This window comes from Rhynchophorus ferrugineus, unplaced genomic scaffold (assembly GCF_030347505.1).
Source record: "Rhynchophorus ferrugineus isolate W39M unplaced genomic scaffold, kcgeb_rfMv2 rfM3, whole genome shotgun sequence".
NCBI classification, from domain to species: Eukaryota; Metazoa; Arthropoda; class Insecta; order Coleoptera; family Curculionidae; genus Rhynchophorus; species Rhynchophorus ferrugineus.
In genome coordinates this window covers 15,443,937-15,467,835 of record NW_027472582.1, presented here as the reverse complement: position 1 = coordinate 15,467,835, position 23,899 = coordinate 15,443,937, and the positions used below count along the sequence as shown (strand labels likewise).

Genomic DNA, 23,899 nt, shown 5'->3' with positions numbered 1-23,899 from the left:
CACGTGGTTAATGGATATTGAAAAAAAAAACAAAGTTTAAAGCATAACAATATCATTAAAATATTAATGAATTCCTTGGAATAAGCGATGGTGATTCATATCTTATAATGAGACAAACTTAAAAATTAATATCCGTCAAACTAAAACAGCTATTTAAATGTATTAAGTAATAGTTTTACGATTTTAATGATAAAATTAATATTGCTTAATATACCATTTAAAGGAGAGGTACCATTGACATAGTAGCCAGGGAAGACCATATTATAAACTGGTGCCCCGGAACTGTAGTCCGAGACGCTGTTTGATGCTTCTCCACCACTCTGACTTAGATCCTGACTAGCTGACTCTTCATTGTTGGGACTCATTGATTCACTCTATAAAAACAACAAAATAAAATCAATAATTATCATTAAATATCATCAGTAATTATTATTTATTAATTATAATATACGTATAATGATATAAGATAAAAATCATGTGGAGAAACTTCTAATATATAACAGGTCAATTGAAAAGTCCCAGGCCTACCATAGTAAAACACATTTTCTTGGCAAAATTAATTTTCTTTGTTCAACATAATTCCCTTCAAGGATGATACACTGACTATTGCGACCCTCCAACTTTTCGATATCATTTTTGTAGTACGATTTGTCCTTTGCTTCCAAATTGGCCTCAGTTTCGGCGGTCACCTTTTCATTCGACAAAAATTTCTTCCCAGCGAGTATTCTTTTGAGATCTGAGAACAGCAAATAGTCGCTGGGGGCCAGATCTGGAGAATACGGTAGATAAGGAAGCAATTCGCAGCTCAATTCATGGATTTTTGACACGGTGCATTGTTTTGGTGAAGCAGCACTTTCTTTTTCTTCAAATGAGCTGTTATTCGGCGATTTTGTCCTTCAAACGGCCCAATAACGCTATGTAATAGTCGCTCTTGATGGTATTTCCTTTTTCAAGGTATTTAATGAAAATTATTTCACGCGCATCCCAGAATACAGACGCTATAACCTTGCCAGCCGACTGTTTCGTTTTCCCACGCTTTGGAGCGGGTTCATCGTAGTCCACTCATCGTAGATGACTGTCGATTGGACTTCAGAGTGAAATTATGGAGCCATGTTTCATTTATTGTCACATGTCGATGCAAAAATTCGGGTTTATTACGCTTGATCATCTTTAAACACTTCTCCAAATCATCGATTCGTCGTTTGTTTTTGGTCAAAAGTTAGATCGCGCGGCACCTCATATCCAAATATTCGTGAATGATATGATGTACACGTTTAGTAGATATCTTAAGAGTGTCTGCTATTTCATTCAATTTCAATTTACATTTCATTCAAAATCATTTTGTGGATTTTTTAAATGTTTTTGTCGGTAACAACCTCTTTTGGGCGTCCACTGCGTTCACCGTCTTCGGTGCTCATTTTACCACGTCTAAACTTAGCATACCAATCCTTGATGGTTGATTTTCCTGGGGCAGTGTCCGGAAACTCGGCATCAAGCCAAGTCTTTGCTTCAACTGTATTTTTTCCCTTCAAAAAGCAATATTTTATCAACACGCGAAATTCCTTTTTATCAATTTTTTTCACAATAACAAAAGTTGCTTCATTCAAAATGATATAATTCACAAACTTACACGCATCTTTTGATGTTTACGGCTAAAAGACTAAAAAACATATGCATTTAATTCTAGTAGCGCCATCTATGTGTCAGGCCGGGGACTTTTCAATTGACCTGTTATTTACTGATCTAAATACGTATATCATATATGAAAAAAAACAATTTTCTTTTTAATTATAAATGTTAGAATAATTCTATTCAATTCAATTCAATACAAAAATTGAATCAATCATATCATTTTATTCTATAAACTCTTAAAATATTATTACTATGTAAATAAACTTCAGTGTAACTGAAAATCTATAAATATGTGATTATCAAGATATTAAACTATTTTATATATTTAACTATTTTTTAATTCTGAATTTTTGTTTCTTCATTTTAACAGTGTCTAGAAATAATAAAAACTTTTAAGTTGCCTATATAGTTTCGCAATATAGTAGTAATACATTATATGCAACCCACCAAAAACAATTACAGTAACGTCAAAATTATTTTGCATTATATCAACAAATTAATGAAAAAATGTATCGACTTAATGAAGTGGCGGGTAGTTTCCTTTAAAATTTTTTAAAACCCTAACAAATGTGCCAATTATATTTCAATATTAAGAGTTCCTAATTTGAAGAAGGACATGGATATGTATACTTTTTGAATTGGTGACAGTTTCTCTTAACATAAACTAATTTAAGGATCTGTAACAAATCTCAATCAAATGAATTTTTCAATTTTAATTTTCACTACAGCTTATACATTATCCCGTTATTCCTTATTGATTTATAGTGTTTCTGTTTTAACTACTCCATAAAATAAATGGCGTACTGTCTAGGTAATAAACCACGGAACCAAAATTCTTTTTTGACATTTATAACGGTTACAAACGACCGTCCTAATCTAGGCTGGAAGACGTCGTTTGGAAATTAACAGATCAGGAAATTTTCGAAAACGTAAAAATAGCGAGAAGCTCCCGGGAACCTCACTACGTCACTAATTACGATGCCCAAATTGAAGGTTTGCATCTAAGCAAGCAAATGCAACTCGGAAATAGAATATCTCGTTGTGCTGAAAGGGCGAATGCGCCGGTTCTATAGACCCGGATTTTTAAAAATGTATAGATATAATTTCGTGGAGTTGTATTGATGGGAAAGTATCGAACTCTAGGGACCAATAATGTTATTGATTATGGTAAATATTTGATATTCCCATCTGCTTCTGTAGGATACAAAAAAGGAAAAAAGGAAATAAAGTGGATATATCCTGTTCCCAATGTTAGTAATTTTGTTGCGGGTATATATGATGATAAAATAATACTATAATAAAATAAAAGTATTCCTGCTGTTATCGCTTGCTTGTTGAAGTTAGGGTGGATAAAATGCGTACATTTTAATATGTGTACGAATTATTGGATGGAGGTCTAAATTAAGAGCATTGGATGTTTATTCAGAAACTACTGATATGAGAACATACAACAAGATGTACCATATGCATGGTGTTAATATTATTTTATCTATCTCCTGTATGTATAAAAACCTGGAAGTGATTTGGAATGAAACTGATTTTTTAACTGTTAGTTGATAAATCTTATTTCAACGACCGAAAAGTATAAAAAACCATGTTTGTTTAATAAACTTCTAAGACTCTTCACTCATACTCTGTACTCTTATTAGAATTTTTATATTTTAATGTATAATTTTTGTTGGAATATATAGCACCTCGAAAAACCTGGATTAAGATTACAGAGTGATCTGAAGAATTATAGATTAACAGAATCTGTGGCCCGAACAGCTGTGGTTTATCACCAGCGCGGGGGGATTACTGAAGAATGTTTGAAGTCCTGTGAAATCAAAGTAATGGTTGCGAGGTAGATATTTTTTTGAGCGCATTCTGAGGACTGATGACTTTTTGTTGTGACATTTTGTTAAAATAAAATAATTAAAGAAATGTTTTGAAGACTACTTCTGACGGTTATAGAGTATTGGTTTGGCTAATTCACTTGCTTAACTCACTTTAACCGAACCAAAATTGAGCCCGACATACATCAGGTTTTTGTGACACAGAGTTCAAATACTGTCGAAAAGATGGAGAAAGGAGAAAGAGTTGCTAATAATGGATAATACTGCGAAAAATAAAATTTTGTATGGTTTCTACATGACGTTTTTAGTATTACGAAGGTTGCTTGGCATTGTTGAACATAACCTTTTTCGGAATAGTTCATAATTTGAGTGCGATCAATGAGCTTAATTCTTTATATGGCGATAAAGTGTGTGTCTGAGAAGTTTTAAAGCAAGATCGCAATGTGACATACCGCGAGATGCACTCTTGAGCATTAATATGACAAGAAGATATCATTAACACTACCTGGCATAATTTGACAAATATTTAAAAATGGTTCATGTCGATTAATGCAAGAAAATATATAAAAAAAGATGTTTAAGGTGCATCAAAAGCTCTGTATAACATCTAAACAGGTGGAGAATTATAGATACATGTCTATGAGCTGGAAAAAAGAACAGATATCGACTGTATATCTCTTCCATGATAAGCCAAACCCAACAAAAATTGCTTAAGAACATCGAAGCAAACGGTTGGTCATGTAACAGCAGTGACATTAGAGCAACGTAGAACAATCAATTCTAAACGGTACAGGTCTTTTTGTCTAGTTGCCTCACAACAATATAAGCGCTCACACATAACAATTGGTTCTGATTTGGCACCCAAAGACTCTTTTGCATACTGAAAACAAATTTCAATATTATCTACACCTGAGGAAGTAGTTGATGCGTTCGAAACGTGTGTTTTGGAACTACCTTAATCGAAGTGAAAAAAGTGCTAGGAAAATTAGTTCCGATGCACCGAAAAGTGCATTGGAGGAATTAAATTTTGTTTAAAATAATTTTTTTTTTCATTATTAGTCCAAAAATAAAAGTTTCAACCATCGTATACATAAGTCGAAGAATGATCGGATTGCTTTGAAAGATATTTACTATTTGTTCACCATGGAGTCCATCTTTCGCCATATTGATAATGAAAAGATCGAAACCCGCAATGAATAATCGTAAATTGGTTAACATACATTTCTCTCAACATAAACAATAGTTATTTTCAATAAAAACCCATTAAAATCAAATAGCATACCCAATAAAACAACAACTTAGAACCGCACAAGATCTACTGTCTACCCAACTGGAGTTAGGACATTTCGGAACGGAAATAGCTTCTATGAATCCTCGGAGAAACTTTTTATTTACTTGGATCGCGACCAAGCTATTTCATTTTTAACGTTTTTGTTGCGGTCACTTGTAGAGACGTAAAAATGTATTTACGACTTAATTTACGGTACATTGAGGGCTAGATGCTTTTGCTCAATCTAATCGTAAGGCGCTTGAATAGGATTCTTGATACATTCTTTGAAGAGCTTCTCGTACTAAAAATACCAGGTATGCGTCCAGTTACCGAAACATCGACGGTGCTCGTTGTTTTGTTGGGTATGTTGTCTATGCACAGTTAAAAATTATCTTACTGGCTTTGGTTAATAATTTTTATTTTTATTTAAAAGTGGCGTCGAAGACAAGGGCCGATTGACAGTCTATTGGGTGCTTGTATGTATTTTGATCAGCAATAACTATTGTTGAAACTGGGAAGTATACATGTAAACAAATATCGCAGAACTTAACCTTAAATTCCACGGTTTTGACATTTCTCTACATAAACTCTACTAACTGTTTTCCATTAAGTATTATTGAACTTTAGGATGTATAGAGGCTTCAATAATAGACAAGCGTCAATCGACAGTTTATTAGGTGTTTGCATGTATTTTGATCAGCGGTATATATTGGTGAAACTGTAAAATAGAAATGTAAGCAACTGTTAAAGAACCTAACCTTAAATTCAAGAGTTTTTGCATTTCTCAACATAAAATAAATGTTTTTCATTAAGTATTATTGAGTTTTAGAATGTCTAGAGACTCCAATAATAGAACAAGTGCCAATTGACAATCTATTAGGTGCTTGCATGTAATTTGATCAGCGATATCTATTGTTGAAACAAACAAGTATAAATGTAAACAACTATCACATAACCTAACCTTAAATTCAATGGTTTTGACATTTCCCTACAAAAATAACTGTTTTCCATTAAGTATTATTGAATTTTAGTATGTATTGAGACTCCAATAATAGAATAAGTGCCAATTGACAATCTATTAGGTGCTAGCGTGTATTTTGATCACTGATATCTGTTGTTGAAACTGCGTCTATTGTATGTATTCTGATCAGCAAGAACTATGTGGTGTGCATATGGTGGGGTCAGCAAGGCGTACTATATTACGAGCTGCTAAAATTTAATGAAATTGTTATTGCAGATGTCTAATGACGTCAAGTGAACAGTTTTAATGATATATTCTTGTAAAAAACAGCAACAGATGCAAAGTCATCCTCTTACATGACAATGCTCGGCCACATGTTGAACAAGTTGTGAAGGATTCAGCTCGAATAGGTCGTTCTGCATATTCACCAGACATAGCGCCTTCTGATTGAAATTTGTTGGGGTGGATGCAGCATACAATTAAATTTGTGAGCCAATTATTTTATAAAGGTACAAATAAATAATTAAAAAATTAAAAGTGTAATTATAAGCAATAATTTAAAGTACCTAGTATAGTAGTAATATACTAACAGTATTCTAATTAATGTTAGAGTCATTCAAGTAAATTAAACTGCGGACAATATTAATTGCAAACACTATTAAAAATGATACATTTTTCATAAAAGTATACAACGAAATATGTGTTAAACTTTTATTTTTTTAAGTCAAAATGTTAAGTCAAACATACGATAACGCAACTTTACTTTATTATAACGTAACCAATGTTTGCACAAATCTGAAATAAAATATTTGCAATGGTAATGTTCGCTGGCACATATAGGGCTAAGATTAGTTTAAATTTTAGAATAAAATACGTCACCGAAATAAATTTAACAAGTGTGCTTTGACTAAATTTTTGTACACTTTTTATAAATTATCTAATATATTACATGTATGCGTGTATTCTGATTATCTTTTCACTTTAAAAACGCATTAATATATTGGTACGATACATATTAATCAGAATATTTTCTACAATAACATAGTGTTACCGCGTAGAGAAAACGATGTTGGTTTGATTCGGCGATCCAATAAACGATCAATTTTGTATATCTTCAGTATTTCGAAATTTGGCTATTTTCAATATATTCTTTCACAATTCTTGCAACATGTAACCGAGCGTTGTCATGTCACCGTATCACTACTCGCTATTGCTGCTCTTGATTTAATTCTGCTTTAGCAGCTTATAATATCCTACACGCTTTGTTGACACCACCATATGCATAGTAAGACTTTATGACCATTATTTATTGCGCTTGAAAATTGTCCTAGTTATCCTATAGTGGAATAGTCCACTTATATTTCGCCTGGAAAACAATGAAACCATAAAAGGAAAACTATTATTTCATGTTAGAAATGTCAGCACTATCGAATTTAACAATTAGATTAAGTTGTTTAAAAGTTATTTATATTTAATCAATAGATATCGCTGATCAAAATATATACAAGCACCTAATATTATATAGTTTTAATTGTTATTTTCACATTAACTTTACAGGTATATCAATTGTTATATATCTGTGTTATACCCAGATGAAGACAAGAGTTTTTGCGTCGATATATGACAATGGATGAAACATGGCTTCAACATTTCACCCCGAAGTCCAATCGACAGTTACCGGAGAGGACTGCACACTATGAACCCGCTCCAAAGCGTGGGAAAACGCAACAGTTGGCTGGCAAGGTTATGGCGTCTATATTTTGGGATGCGCAGGGAATAGTTTTCATTGACTACCTTGAAAAATGAAGGACCATCAACAGAAAACATCAACAAAATCGCCGAAAAAAGGCCGTATTTAAAAAAAAAAGTGAAAGTGCTGCTTCACCAAGACAATGTACCGTGTCACAAGTCAGTGAAAACGATGGCAAAAATCCATGAATTGGCCTTCGAATTGCTTTCTCATCCACCGTATTCTCAAGATCTGGCTCCCAGCGACTATTTACTGTTCTCAGATCTCAAAAGAATGCTCGCTGGGAAGAAATTTTCGTCGAATGAAGAGGTGATCGCTGAAACTGAGGCCTATTTTGAAACAAAGGACAAATTGTACCACAAAAATGGTATCGAAAAGGAGGATCGCTATAATCAGTGGATCACCCTTGAAGGGAATTATGTTGAATAAAAAAAAAACTAATTTTGTCAAAAAAATGCATTTTACTATGGTAGGCCGGGGACTTTTCAATTGACCTGTTATTGGTTTGGTTGGTACAACCCCATAGTTAAACGCCATAAGTTGCTACTTTGCTACTGGTTTTAAGATGTAATATGGTTATTTTGAGAGGGCCGATAATCTACCCAATAACCACTATATTTTTTTGTACTTCAGCTTTTACAGGAATTTTGAAAAATATTAACACTGAATTGAATAAAGTGTTTTTAAAGCTCAATAATGGTTTTGACGGAATATAATAACAAATCTGGAAATACAAATAATTAGTTTTTCTTAGTATATTCTAGTATTTTTTGATGAATAAGTTGAATACATCTAGAATATATTAAAACATTGACCATTAAAATAAATATAAAAAATTAAAGCAATATAAAATTATTTCTGGGCTCTCAGATGATATATTAGTTACTAAAATGTTGCATTAAAACTACAAAAATACGATTAAAATAAAAATCACTTCGGCAGATATCAAGTCGGCCATGATAATAACATTTTTATAGATTAGCATCGTTCGTACTACTAGGACGCATTGACGTAAAAAACACACGAGAAGGAACGTAAAAATGAAAATTAGGTTAATCACCATTAATAACGTCTAACACTTCAATTAAATTAAACGTAATACACATTTCGAAATTCTGAGAAACTACTACGGTTTCCTAGATAACGGGCGTTCGGGTTGCGTTATCAGAACTCAAATAAAGTTAAAAAATACGTTTGGCTCTTATCGTTCGTATGTAGATGACAAGAGATTTATTTATGAGCGGGTATAAAGTTTAAATTTGTAGAGTGTGTAAACGTCACGGAGGAGTCATAAGTTGGATTAAAATTAACTGGCTAGCTGTGTCGTATATCCCAGAATTTTTAAAAATGTATACTGCCTTAAGTGTTGCTTCTGGACTACTTCAAACTGATCGATAGTTAAAAAAATATCGATACTTTTTTGCACGATATATCGATATTTCTTTCAAAGAAGTATCGATAGTTGTAGATGTGTATCGAAATTTTCCTTACAAAAAAAATATCATAAAATATCGATATTAAAACTTAGGGCTTTTGAAGGAGTGTATCGAATTTATATTTAGAAATACCCCTCTCCCTAGGTAATCAAATTAATTTTGCGTGGAAAAATAGGACAGGAGCAGAAAAAGTTGATCGAATTTTTGTTTTGAGATTTCTCCCGCCGGATATCAAGCGAATTCTATGTGGTTTGGTATCGACATTTTTTTTAGCATAATCTCCATCAATTTCACATCTTCACTCATTTCAACATTTTTGCTGTTACAGCTGTGGTAGGGCTGCTTCTCTTATAAAAAAAACACACAACATGAATGTGTTTACACATTATATATTAGAGCATTTGTAATTATATAAATTTAAATATATTTTTCATTTGTAGCGGTACCTTAGGGGGTAATCCTTTTCGCATTTCGCGCTGACCGAAACTACGCCACATTGTATTATTTAACATAAATAAAATTTTGTTCCTTAGTAATCTACAGAATTAGATTTACTAAATTATTACGTTTTACCTACTGTAATTTTCTTTGTTAAGTAAGAAATAATTATATAAACTAATACAGGAATCATGTAAACATAAAATTAACAAAAAAATGTCACCTAACCCATTACTTATAAACAATAACGCGAAGGCACTGGACATCAGGAATGCTGAAAAAAGATCGATATTTTTGGAAAAAAATATCGATATTTTTGATAGTGGATATTATTTCAAAAATATTAAATGTATTTCTTAAACTCTGTTTTAAATAAAACTTTGAAATTGACACTTAATTTTAGTGTATTTTGGTATTGTATTGTATTAATTGTAAAGGTTTATTACAATTATCAATATATATTTCAAAAAATATTAATATCTTTTTCTCCGATATATTGGTATTTTTTAAAAATATCGAAATCCATATATATATATATATATATATATATATATTAAAAACAGATATTTTGTTGGTGGCCGACACCCCTACTAGGCAATGAAATGGTGGGTAGGAATACAGGAAATTTGGAAATATTTGAGAATGCGCAAAAGTATGGAATTGGTGAAAATTACTGTATGTTAATTTTTTGTCCAAAAGAAGCATCGTTAGTTGTATATGAAAGTATGGAACTATTGGTTGCAAAGTAAAATATTAATATTATTTACAATTAACTGGTTTAAGTGTATGACAAGATATGTTTAAAGCCCAATCTGAAAAATATAGAAGATATATTATTGAGACAATGACGTCAAATGTTTCGTTTCCTCTCTTAGGTTAATTATCACTTCATATTACATTAACGTCAATACATAGCACGATCTTTTTACACAATGTTTAAAGATATCTAAATTACATCTTTTATCGATACCTTATTAGGTATGGATAATAAAACGATCTAGTTTTTTCGTATATAATAAATGCTATTATCTGATATCGGAAACTTATCGCATCGGAATTCTTGATCTGGTTATTGACTTCCAATTTGATCTTTATATAATACCTATTTCTCTTGAATATTAACTATTTTTTTTATATAAATATATAGTTGCCAAAAAGTAACTTGGTTAATGGTCAAAAAATTTATCTTGAAAAATCTTGAAAACTATTTTATTCTAGGGAAAGAAGAGGCGACTTGTTGAACGGCAATAGTACCGCTGAGAATTTAAAATTATTACAACATAATTTAAACTGTCTATGCGTAGACATCTCACTCAACTTGGACTAATATTAAAGAGATTAATTAAATCAATAATACGAATCAATGTTAATAAATCAATAATAAAGCCTATATGGACTTGCATTAAGACATCAAACTGAAACCAAACGTATCCATGAGCATTTCCAAGATCTCACCGGAAAAAAGTAAAGTTTACTATTAACATTACTGGACAACATGCAGAAAATCAAATGTTGAAGCTAATTAAACCATAAGAACATGTATAGTGTATAAATGCTGTTCCTAATCTAATTTAATTTTAATTTGGGAAATATATACTGATGCAAATACGATGGAAAAATAGTAATATATTCACTTAGAAATAATTTATGAAATAAGCACACTACCCAAAGATGATTAACTAAAGGAGATTATTAAAGATCATTAAAGATCAATCCAAAGTAGAAAATCAGTTATTTTTGTATATATGTAAAAAGTAATATGGTAAAAATTCTATTTTAATTTTTTTATATACTTTTTAAAGTTTCCTTTTTACCAACGAAGGTTTATCTGGATTGGACCTACTGTTTAACGTGGGCTCTGAACCACGGTCCTCGCCATTAAGTCTACCTCTACCGGCTGGCTAGTTACTGGCGTGACTAGGATCATTTTCCTTGTCGGATTTTACACTTTTAAAATTATAAATTATTAAATTATTGAAAATTACAAATATTAAACAATTACAAACATAAATTTACGATCATTCCCCAGCAGGATTCGAACCCGCGACTATCGCAACAGTAGGTGGATCGTCCTGTCGTCTTTAACACTGCGCCAACCAAGCCGGCGTAAAAATTTGTATTTATAGATTTATATAAACTGATTTATCTCATATATAAAGAAGATCAACCTTTTTGTGATTGTTGTGTGACTAAACTGCATTAAAAATAAATTATCTCTTTTATTTAGGATGTAACCTCGAACTCATAAATCCTGATAATGTAATATAGTGGCGTAAGAGAGATAAAGATGGGTCTTGGATCATTATAAATAATTCAGTAAATATCCAGTGGGTAAAAAATGGACCTATTAAATATATTCACTGATGTAACACGATAATGAGTCTTACCATAGTGTATGATGAATACGACGAGTCTTAGATAAAACTATCGCTAGATGAAATCGATTCAATTCGTTTAATATCATAGTTTCACCATATAATATGAAACTTAAAAATTTATTAATAAAGTAATTTTTCACACTAACACCATTAAGATGTAATACATGTTTCATTCACTTGCTATATTTTTATAATTTTACATCTGTAAATAGTGGGCATTGGAAAAACCGACACGAGGTCAAAAAGCTCTCAGAACACATTAAAATGAAAATGATTGTGGCAGTTTAATTTCTAATGAATTATTATAAGAACTACCAATTAATTTTGGAACGTTTAATTATAAATTTAATTTAAATACATTATACAAAGTGATGTTTGAATTTCACGCCAGGAAAATGATATCTGGATGGAGTTCTTCAGAGTCGGTTCATTATATATTATTAGGTGCTTGCATGTATTATGATCATTTTTCACATTAAAAAAGGCATCTAGTGAGGAAAAATGCTACTATATATCATTTTCAATAATTTCTTTCTTATCTTTCTGGCAACATGGTGACACCATGTTGAAAGGAAGATGACAGTTTGAAAAGAAATATGTCTATCTCCGTAACACTTATGACACGAATGAAAAAAAAGAAGAGTAACCGCATGTTGGAATGAAATAGAAATAAACCAATTACTTTTATTATATTACCATTCAACCATTGTTATTTTCTGAATATTAAAATAATTATTATTAAATATATTTGGGATCACTAGTCCATTCCTTTTTTCACACTGTCACCTATCAATTTAAAATTGTTTAAAATGAACTGATCTGTACAGCACAGAAAATCAAACAATTATCTCCGTCCTTCCTTGTCTCAAAATTAGTATGGGAAGGAATTCGTAAATCTTCGTTTGTTATCACGATTAGAAAAACCTGCATTTGACTGAAATACTAATTACTATTTTCACATTTATTTTGTTAATAAATGGCAGTGACTTCTTTATAGATACATGGTCGTTACTAACATCAGTATAAATGAGTTTCCCTGCTTTAGTAGAATGTTTTAAGCAATTGCTTAGGGCACGGCGTGTTGTGTGCAAGAGAAACATCACCAAAAATTATATACATAGCATCCACGTATCTTTTTCGTTCTTCTAAGGTATGTAAATTGCTTAAAGCATTTAAGTAGCTTTAATCGGGCAACTGTTTATATCAAGTCGTCTAGTGCTTTCAAAAATTCTGTCCAACTTGTGGGAATGTTCGTCGGGTCGGTCGGAATGTGTGGCTGTCGATGCGATTCTTTGTTCGAACACTCACCACTATTTGTGGAAGGAATTTTCATGAGAACTAAAAACACTGGTTGAAGTAAAGGTAAGTGGTACTGTTACAAGGGGGTAGAGAAAAGAAAAGAGGGCGAGACGTCGTCGTGGTGGTCTTTTATAGCCGGGAACCGCATAGTACCAATCCACCGACGTTGCCAACCTTTGAACTTGGTGTAGGTGAATGCGTGGTGGCTTAAAGGGTCGTAGCGGTCGCCACAAACTCTTTCCACCAATACCACAAAAATAGATTCACACTGATTCAAAACAAGTGTCAATATAAATGTGTATTTTTACAAGCCACTACTATGTAGAATACTCGAAATTTCTATTTTTTCTAGCTTTTCTGTTTCTAATTCTATGACAAAAAGTTGATAAGGAAACCGGTTGAGAACTTTACATAATTATTGCGAAAAGAAATTCCTGTGGACCTCGCTCTTGACATGTAAATATAATGATATGAACGTAAATAATACTCGTGATAAGACTGATAAGAGTTTTATTTACTTTTGTTTAGTGTGTGTTAAAGATAAGACGCGACTAGAGTACAGTTTTTTCAAGCAGGTGCCAAAACACTTAACTCATTTTAACGATGCTTGCCGGTGATAAATGCTTTACCGTCATAGAAATGATGCTGATGATGTGATTTTTTAGTACTACTTTCCGAAATAGTTTCAATTGGTTACCATTAGAGCGAAACTATTTCAGCAGTTTGGATTAGTCGATTACAAATGGGATTTTGTTCGATTGTCAATGCCGCCTTGAGTAAGTTCTCGCTGATTTAAAGTGAAACTTTGCCAGAATTCATTTAATACTTTTTTGGAGACGTTATATTGGGAGAATAATTTGAAGAATGGAATGTTAGTACCATCCGATGGCCAGAATGGCTGGGTCTGATCGTCAGCAGTGGAGAAAATTATAAAAGACTGTTCGAGGGTCGATGATGATGATGGTGATGTTATTTAGAACTTTAAATACAGTTTCTATTATTTCTCTGAAGTGTAAACAACTTTTAGAGTTAACCAACCCTTAATGCCTTAAAGCATGAAATAACGTTGCTAAATCACAGAAACGTGGAAGCAATATAGCAACTGGACAATACGTAGGAAATCAGAAGATTGAAGCAAACCATATGACACGAAGTTGTATAGTGTATTCTTAACTTTAGCACATGTAGTTTAGTTTAATTTAGGAAATACATACTAATGTAATAATCCTGTACTCACATTGCTTGTGTATTAATGCAAGTACAACAGAACAGTAGTAATAAATTAGTTTGTAAATTAAGATTGTAATAAGCTTATTTAAGGTAAGATATAATTAATCTTAAAAAAATGTCAAGTTTTTGTCAAAAATTGTCGTTTAAGACAATAGAATGGTTACAATATAATGGTTACCAAGCTTTAGTCAGAAATATTATGCAGATATTGGGTTACCAATCTTTAACAGTTTCCAATAAACGCCAACCTTTATAAAGGTTTTCAAATTTCCAATCCAAAGTTTACCAATTTGTTTTGCTTGGAAGACGATTCGAACGACAATAAAAGACGATGTCCAGTGTCTTTACTCAATAAGTTTCCGGTCTGACACATAGGCGCCACTGTTGCCAGATCTATGTATTTTGTGGATAGTATATCCTAAAAATATGCGCCGGAGTTTCATTTTATTTCAATTATTAGTTTTCAATTTTCGGAAAGTTTATCTTGTATATATACGGGGTACGCTATTTATATTTTAGCCTGACTAAGTTGTTGATTCCATCATGTTTCGAATTGGAAGTTTGACCTTTTTAGCCACAACTATCATAACGTAAGGTTCAGGACGATTTCAGTATTTAATTTTTAAAGTTTATAACGTTTTTCAGTAAGTAATTTTAAAGTTAAAAATGTCGCTTTTACAAAAATATTTAGAAAAAGAAAAAGAAGAAGTAAAAACAGTGTATCTGTAGTAGTAATGTATACGTTAAAACATATTAAACTAACATTGACAGGTGTTTTTTATAATAAGAATATTGTCGGAATAAGTTTTCAAGTATGCACGATGACTCGAGCTCGTGCTACTCGAGTGTTTCTCTAGATTGAACAAGGCAGGCAGTACATAACACAATTGTTCTACATTTGGTTTGAAATTCGACATGTTTATCGTATATCATGCATTAAAATAGTAGTGGCGTTTCAAGTCATATTGTAGCAATAAGATCACATAAAATATTAAACTGTTAACTGACCATTGATTTCCACCACACTTAGTATGTTACATATTTGAATACATTGAAAATATCAAGGCGAGCTCTTTTAAGATATTCTTCGTAAATTTCTTTCTAGGATATTAGATATCAGACGCCTGATTGATTAAACAATTAAATATATTATATAAGTATGTTTTTCTTTTTAAATATAAAATACTAATTATTTGCATAACATTTTGTTTGTCAAAAGGTTTGTTCGAAAATATTGTTTTGATACGTTTTCTATATTCGGGGGAGAATATTGTTAGATAAATTTTTATTGATTTTATAGATACAGATATTTCTTCAGCAAGTCTGCAATGCAAACATCATTATCAAACAATCATAAAACAATTCACTTCATCAACAACATGATATAAGTGGAATAACATATCTAAAGTCGGTCGAGATGTTGTGTTCGTACTTCACCAAAGTCTTTGACCAAAGTTAACACGTTTTAAACGAAAGTAATAATTGAAATGCAAGGTGATCTAAAATGAAAGCACCATTTCACAACATTATAATTGCGAACGGATTTCTGACCACAAGCACAACAAAACATCATTCAACAAATGGCGAATTCACCTGATATTTGACTTAAAATGGTCCTATGAAATATAATTGGATAATTGTATTAATATTCTATTGACTATATTCAACAAGACATTGATAAGAATATGATGTACTATGCACATTATATAACGTGGGTTTTGATTCTTTTCGATTTCAAACTTTTGACTATAAGTAATCAAATTCTTTGTATTTTTGCAATAATTGTAAGAAATTTTTGTAATAAATTGTAAAAAATATAATATAATTTTTATTCAATTGATGCAATGATAAATTAGATTCAGAATATCAATTAGCAAAATAGTGTTATTAGGGAGTGGTACTTACCAATGAACCTGTGCTGTATCTCTTGGATTTAACGTTCGAGAATTCGTGATAGTATGTTGGAGGATTGATCAACATTAGTGGATATGGCTCATAACCTGAAAATAAGATAATCACATGAGAATAATATATTTATCAAATATTACGTGAGTATTTAAATTTTTGACAAATAACTTGTATAATGGACAACGGCATGTTTTACTAGGGTTGTAAGTTTTTTTTGAAAGGTTTCCAATAATTTATCGGACACTAACTACATATATTTTTCCCACTTACTTTTGACAAACTTTTCCTTTTGTCTTGGTGGAGGATCGAGGATAGGCTTAACTCACTTTTAATGAGATTAGAGGGTATTACAGTGATAACGCCAAGCTGCGTTGCAATAAAATTGCGTTGAACTTGATTGATATTATTGGGTAAATATAGTCATGGTATTTTTATTTAGATGATAAAATTGATGAAGATTGAGACATCCAAGTGTTTTCTTTACATTACAGAATTTTGGGAAATACATACAGGTGTATTAATCCCGTACTCGCCTTATTTGTCTATTAATGCAAGTACAACAGAACAGTAGTAATAAATTAGTTTGTAAATTAGGATTGTACTAAGCATATCTAATGTAACATGTAATTAATAAAAAAGTAACAAAATATATAATTGTCGAAACATTTAATTTTGAAGTAACGTTGCCGTTTTTTACAAATTTTCAGATATTTAGAAAATAATTTCTTGAACGCTATATGAAATTGTCTGGAATTTTGTATAGGTGAGACTTCTTTATTATCTTTTCGAAAAGTTCTTTAATTATGGTAATAATGGTTGCTATTTATATTTCTAGCCATGGCGGCACTAAATGTTAACAGACGCCATTCCTCAGAACATTTGGTAATTTGTATGTTATGTATCGATGACGATCTGAATCCCTTCTATGGGGCCGAAACGAAAGGGAGGTCGACTGTATAGGTAAAAGGTCATTTGAAACGTCCTCGGCCTACCATATTACAACACATTTTTTTGTCAGAATAAATTTTTTTTGTTCAACATAATTCCTTCAAGGATAATACACTGATTATAGCGACCCTCCAACTTTTCGATGTCATTTTTGTAGTACGATTTGTCCTTTTCTTCAAAATAGGCCCCAGTTTCGGAAATCACCTTTTCATTCGACGAACATTTCTTCCCAGCGAGCATTTTTTTGAGATCTGAGAACAGAAAATAGTCGCTGGGGGCCAGATCTGGAGAATACGGTGGATGACGAAGCAAATCTAAGTCCAATTCATGGATTTTTTCCATCGTTTTCACTGACTTATGACACGGTGCATTATTTTGGTGAAGCAGCACTTTCTTTTTCTTAAAATGCGGCCGCTTCCACTTCTTAATCTTCAAACGGTCCAAACGGTCCAATAACTCTATGTAATAGTCGTTGTTGATGGTACTTCATTTTTCAAGGTAGTCAATGAAAATTATTCCATGCGCATCCCAAAATACAGACGCCATAACCTTGTCAGCCGACTGTTGCGTTTTCCCACGCTTTGGAGCGGGTTCATCGTGTGCAGTCCACTCGGATGACTGTCGATTGGACTTCGGAGTGAAATAATGTACCCTTGTTTCATCCATTGTCACATATCGATGCAAAAACTCGGGTTTATTACGCTTGATCATCTTCAAATACTGCTCCGAATCATAAACTCGTTGTTTTTGGTCAAAAGTAAGCTCGCGTGGCATCCTCTTTGTACAGATATTCGTGAATGTACACGTTCAGTTAATATTTTTAGAGTGTCTGCTATTTCATTCAATTTCAATTTACGGTCATTCAAAATCATTTTTTGGATTTTTTCAATGTTTTCGTCGGTAACAACCTCTTTTGGGCGTTCACTGAGTTCACCGTCTTCGGTGCTCATTTCACCACGTCTAAACTTAGCATATCAATCCTTGATGGTTGATCTTCCTGGGGCAGTGTCGGGAAAGTCGGCATCAGGCTAAGTTTTTTCTTCAACTCAATTTTTTCCCTTCAAAAAGCAATATTTTATCAACACGCGAAATTGCTTTATATCCATTTTTTTTAAAATAACAAAAGTTGCTGCACTCAAAATGCTATAATTCACAAACTAATGATCCGACAGCATATTTTTAGGATTAGGGCTAACTGAAAAACATATGGATTTAATTCTAGTAGCGCCATCTATGATTCAGACCGGGAACTTTTCAATTGACATGTTATTGGAAGAAGTACATCGAAGCAAGTGGTTGTCTATTTGTCTTTCCACCATTAATCATTATGTAGGTGCTCACACATCAGCTTAAACAAAGGAATTTGTGACTGATGAAAATATGGAATTGATGATTCCACACCAAATGATTTGGCAACGAATTCTGATGCCTGAAGAAGTGATTTTAACGGAGTTATCATAGCCAGAGTGGAAAAACTGCTACGAAAATTGGTTCCAACGTATGGAAAAGTGTATTAATATTCACGGTGAATGTTCTGAAAAACAAAAAAGTGATATTAATGTTCGTACAGGGTTTATTTAAAATTCAGTAAAGAAGAAAAAAATATGTATATGCTCTGTAATTGTAATTGCAAGAATCTAAGGGTTAAAAGCTATTCCTTAATACCTCGATTTCAAATCAACTTGCTAGGAGATCTTTTTGCAAATTCCTGCAATGACCTAATTCGTATTCGATCGCCGCCATGGCTGCTGCGTGAGCTGAGACGGGCTTAGCGCCCCAACAATATCCCATTAACACAATTAAATCGACGACAAATGCCAAGGATAGGAGCACCAATGATTAAACAGTGTAAAAACATAACCACGATCCTAAATTAAAGATCGACAATAAAGCGCAGCTTGCCAAATTGGCCAAATTCTTATGATCGTAAATACGAGTTTCAAAATGTTTGTCGCCATTTTTTTTGTTCGTTCTCTTGTTTTTTTATATCTATTAATAATGTGAAGGCGCTTATACTGAACGACAAATATTAGATATGTTAAGCACATTTCTTGTTTCTTTTTAGATATCTCAATATCTATAATTTATAGTTGTTTATACTTTTATGCCATTTTTTTAGTAACCGTCAGAATTTACCGAGACAAGATATATTCTGTCAAAAGATATCGAGAAGTAATAAAACCACTGTCAAAATTCATTTGGTCGCTAAGTTAAAATAGTATTTATCTAATGAAATCGGATTAATGGACATTTATTTTGATACTTAGATTGAGAGTGCTAATTTACTTCATAAAATTTAACTAGAAAAACAATCTGTCATAATAACTTAAACAACAATTTGACCGGATTGCGTCGGTATCCATATATTATCATTTAAGAAAAATATTAAAAATAGGCCTCAGTTTCGGCGATCACCTCTCCATTCGATGAAAATTTCTTCCCGGTGAGCGTTCTTTTGAGAACAGGCAATATTCGCTGGGGGCCAGATCTGGAGAATATGGTGGATGAGGAAGCAATTCGAAGCCCAATTCATGGATTTTTGCCATCGTTTTCAGAAGTTGTACTTTATTTTTCTTCAAATGCGGCCGTTTTTCGGTGATTTCGCTCTTCAAACGGTTCAATAACGCTATGTAATAGTCGCTGTTGATGGTTCTTCATTTTTCAAGGTAGTCAATGAAAATTATTCCATGCGCATCCCTAAATACAGACGCCATAACCGTGCCAGCCGACTGTTGCGTTTTCCCAAGCTTTGGAGCGGGTTTATCGTGTGCAGTCTACTCGGATGACTGTCGATTGAACTTCGGAGTGAAAAGTTGGAGCCATGTTTCATCCATTGTTATATATCGACGCAAAAACTCGGCTTTATTACTGCAATTACTTTAAACACTGCTCCGAATCATCAAATCGTCGTTGTTTTTAGCCAAAGTGAGCTCGCGCGTCACCCACTTTGCACATAACTTCATCATACTCAAATATTCGTGAATGATATGATGTACACGTTCAGTTGATATCTTTAGAGTGTTTGCTATTTCATTCAATTTCAATTTACGGTCATTCAAAATCATTTTGTGGATTTTTTTAATGTTTTCGTCGGTAACCTCTTTTGGCCATCCACTGCGTTCACCGTCTTCAATGCTTATTTCACCACGTCTAAATTTAGCACACCAATCCTTGATGGTTGATTTTCCTGTGGCAGTGTCCGGAAACTCGGCATCTAACTGTATTCTGTAATAACTGTATTTTTCCCTTCAAAAAGCAATATTTTATCAACACGCGAAATTCCTTTTTATCCATTTTTTCACAATAACAAAAGTTGCTTCACTCAAAATGCTATACTTCACAAACTAATGATCCGACAGCTGTCAAATTTATATACGCCTCTTTTGAGGGTGAGGGGTAACTAAAAACATATGGATTTAATTCTAGTAGCGTCATCTATATGTCAGGTCGGGGACTTTTCAACTGACGTGTTACAGGTATTTTAGTCACGTTACCTATTGGATTTTTTTGGGTGACTGGACATGTAGCTTAACAATGGGCTTCGAACCGCGGTACAAGGCATTAAGTCCGAGCCTTGACTGACCAGTGGCCAACGTAGAGACCATTCCATAATACATGCCACCAAGCCTGGTACTGGCATGACTTGGATGGATGATTTTCTTTGTCGGATTTTATACTCTTGCCTTATGAACAATCAAAAGTTTTGAAGATTTTGTTTATATTTATTGTTTGATACTATAAATTTTAAATATAAATGTTTTTTATATTATTTAGCAAAACGTAAACCTGATTATTGTTTGTGCACTTACATTTTATTTGATGTACAAGAAAGATTATAGATAATAAGCTTATTAGTACTTATCATACATGTTCAAGTATCGATTATTAGACCTATTACATTATTTTCACTGTAGATATGTAAAGATGTTTTTTTTTCAATGTTTAATAGATTATATAAGAGTTATATAAATTGAAATAATAAAATCATAACAAATTTATTATTGAACTTGTTGATTTATGATTGTACTAAATCTGATATTTATCTAGATTGTAAGACGTATATTGTACATTAAATTTATAAATAATATAGGATCCGATCTTTGTTTTGTGCACTGGAACATTAATATGCATGTACTACCATGTAGAAACACTCATATAGAGGTTTTCTATCAATCTTCCGGAAATTATATATGAAATTTATATAAAAGAGATTTAAAGAGCTCACAAAAAAGCGCCCAGACGAATTTGCAGGATTTGGTCTGAAGCGCGGTTGAACGTATTAGATGCGGAACGCGTAAGATTAGTTGTAGAAAGTGTAGTCGATAACAAAATAACACATTATCAACAACAAAATGTTATTTTATCTACGCCATCTTTGATAAAATACTATGATATTGTTAAGGTTCAGTATTACAAGTATGGTGTTTCGGATTTAAAATAAACTTTTAATTATATTTTTACAATCAATAATAAAATTGTCTGTCATTCAGCAGATTACTTTTTTTGATTCTGAGCTGTTAATATTGCAAACAGCGCTGTATCTTTTACTTCTCAGTCTAGATCACCCTGGCCATCGACACTACCTTGTATCCAGTGTGAAATTGTTTGGATTTTTGAACATGTGAGGTTTATTTATTAACTTTTGATATGAACCCCAAAAATAAGTGTTTTTAACTAGAACGTTTAACAATTTCAAAGATAGTTACTTATAGAAGAGTAGGATATCAATTGATGTAATTCCAGTATTAGTAATGTATTGGGTTGCGGTCATCGTTATCTAAAGTAAAATTTTAAATAACAGCTTTATTTATGGTATAAACAATAAAGCAGTGATATAGCATCATATTAATAAAATAAAACATAAGAGCAGCGATATGCAGTACAATTGTATAGTAACGATAATACTGTCTAGATAAGTATTAAGCAATATTTACAATCATGGCATTTTCAAAAACAGCAGATTAGAAATGAAAATTAAAAGAACTCTTATAACAAATATTTTTCTCTATATTCCTTTAAACATTATCTATATTAAATGAAAGATGATTAAATGTAACACCTGTATTAATAGTAAAACTAATTGAAATGAAGATCATTAAATTATATTATCGGTATTGTTCAACAGAACATCTTTTTGGAAGTTATTTATTAGTTGGGCCCAGAAATGTTTAAATTTGTTTGACTATATTCAGCGTTCTTCCAAACATCTTGTAACGTGGTCGAGTACTGTTGCGCAAGTTATTCCTGGTCTTTTTGGCAAGAAGTTTTCATTCAAATTGCTCATTTAGCAACATCACGCTATCCTACAAGTATTTCTAGATATGCAGAAAATAGATATTTGCCTAATAACAGAAACCAATTTAATGAAACAATCCTTTATAAAATTTAGAGGATATACATTTTATCATACCATACATCCAGCTAACACCACAAGAGGAGGAAGTGCAATAATAATAAAAAAGAACATTTCCCATCATCAAGATCCCGGGCTCAGTACAGCAGAAAATCAGGTAACAGCAGTAACTATTAAATTAAGCAGATACAAGGTTACAATAGCCGCAATTTATTGTCCTCCAAGATACAATCAAAAAAAGGAAAAATATTTGAATGTCCTAAGCAACCTGGGAGAAAAACTTATAATTGGAGGTGATTTCAATGCAAAAAATACAATATGGGGATCCAGAATGACAACAACTAAAGGTAATGAACTGCGTAAAGTAGCTGCTGAACTAAGATGTAGTTACATGTCAACTAGAAAACCAACTTATTGGCCGACTGATCAAGAGAAAACCCCAGACCTGTTAGATTTCTTCATAGTAAGAAACATAACATCCAACTATATAAAAGTCGAAGAAAATTCAGATCATACGCCAGTGATTCTGACGTTGAGCGAAAATATAATAAGAAAAGAAAGAAACCCAACATTAACAAACAAGAGAACAGACTGGGAAGGATTTGCTGAAGAATTGAACAAACGAATTCAACTAAATGTACCCCTCAAGACAACTGAACAATTACATTTTGAAGCAGAAAAATTCGTAGTAGATATTCAACAAGCTGCTTGGAATAATACTCCAGAAATTAAGAGTACAACTAAAGGAATTAATTATCCAAAAGAAGTGAAGGAAATGGTAGGTGAAAAACGTAAATTACGAAAGAAATGGCAACAAAACAGAACATCTGAAAATAAAAACAGTTTAAACAATATAACCCAAAGACTGAAAAGAGAAATACTGGAAATTAAAAACAAAACCATAAATGACTATCTGAGAAACTTAACAGGTGATAAAGAACTCACTCTAGAAAGCCACAAAATATCTAAAGCGCTCCTGTCTACACAGTCCACCTATAAGAGACTTATGTGGGAATTGGGCACGTGATAATCACCAAAAGCAGAAGCATTTGCTGAATATCTAGACAAAATTTTCAAACCAAACGAAACTAATATTGAACATAATTTGCCGGACATAGAAGCTGAAAATTCGATGATTGAATTAGTCACGCCGAAAGAGTTAACCAAAGTTATTAAAACTGACATTAACCCCAGAAAATCACTAGGCTATGATTTAATAACAGGAGAATTACTGCAAAAACTACCAAGAAAGAGAATTATAGAACTCACCAACTTGATCAATACAGCATTTAGATTAAAACATGTCTCAGACATTTGGAAGATGGCGGAAATTATAATGATCCCAAAACCTGTTAAAAATATCTGATGCATATTAAAGGGTAAACTACCTTGTACCTACCAATGTACATAATGAATGTATTATCAGAAGTTAACCATTGTTTTCCAAATTGTGAATTGTTA

At 32.3% G+C, this 23,899-nt stretch overlaps 1 protein-coding gene across 3 annotated transcripts in view; it reads right to left on the bottom strand.

Moving 5' to 3' along the window:
• LOC143194353 (uncharacterized) overlaps window positions 1-23,899 on the bottom strand; it is a 112,243-nt gene that overhangs the window by 6,746 nt on the left and 81,598 nt on the right. For all 3 annotated transcript variants that reach the window (XM_076401058.1, XM_076401059.1, XM_076401057.1), the window contains exons 5-6: window positions 16,135-16,229; window positions 215-374 (exon numbers count right to left, since the gene is read on the bottom strand). In XM_076401058.1, coding sequence (XP_076257173.1) covers window positions 215-374; window positions 16,135-16,229 — 255 coding nt within the window. The remainder of the gene's footprint in view (window positions 1-214; window positions 375-16,134; window positions 16,230-23,899) is intronic.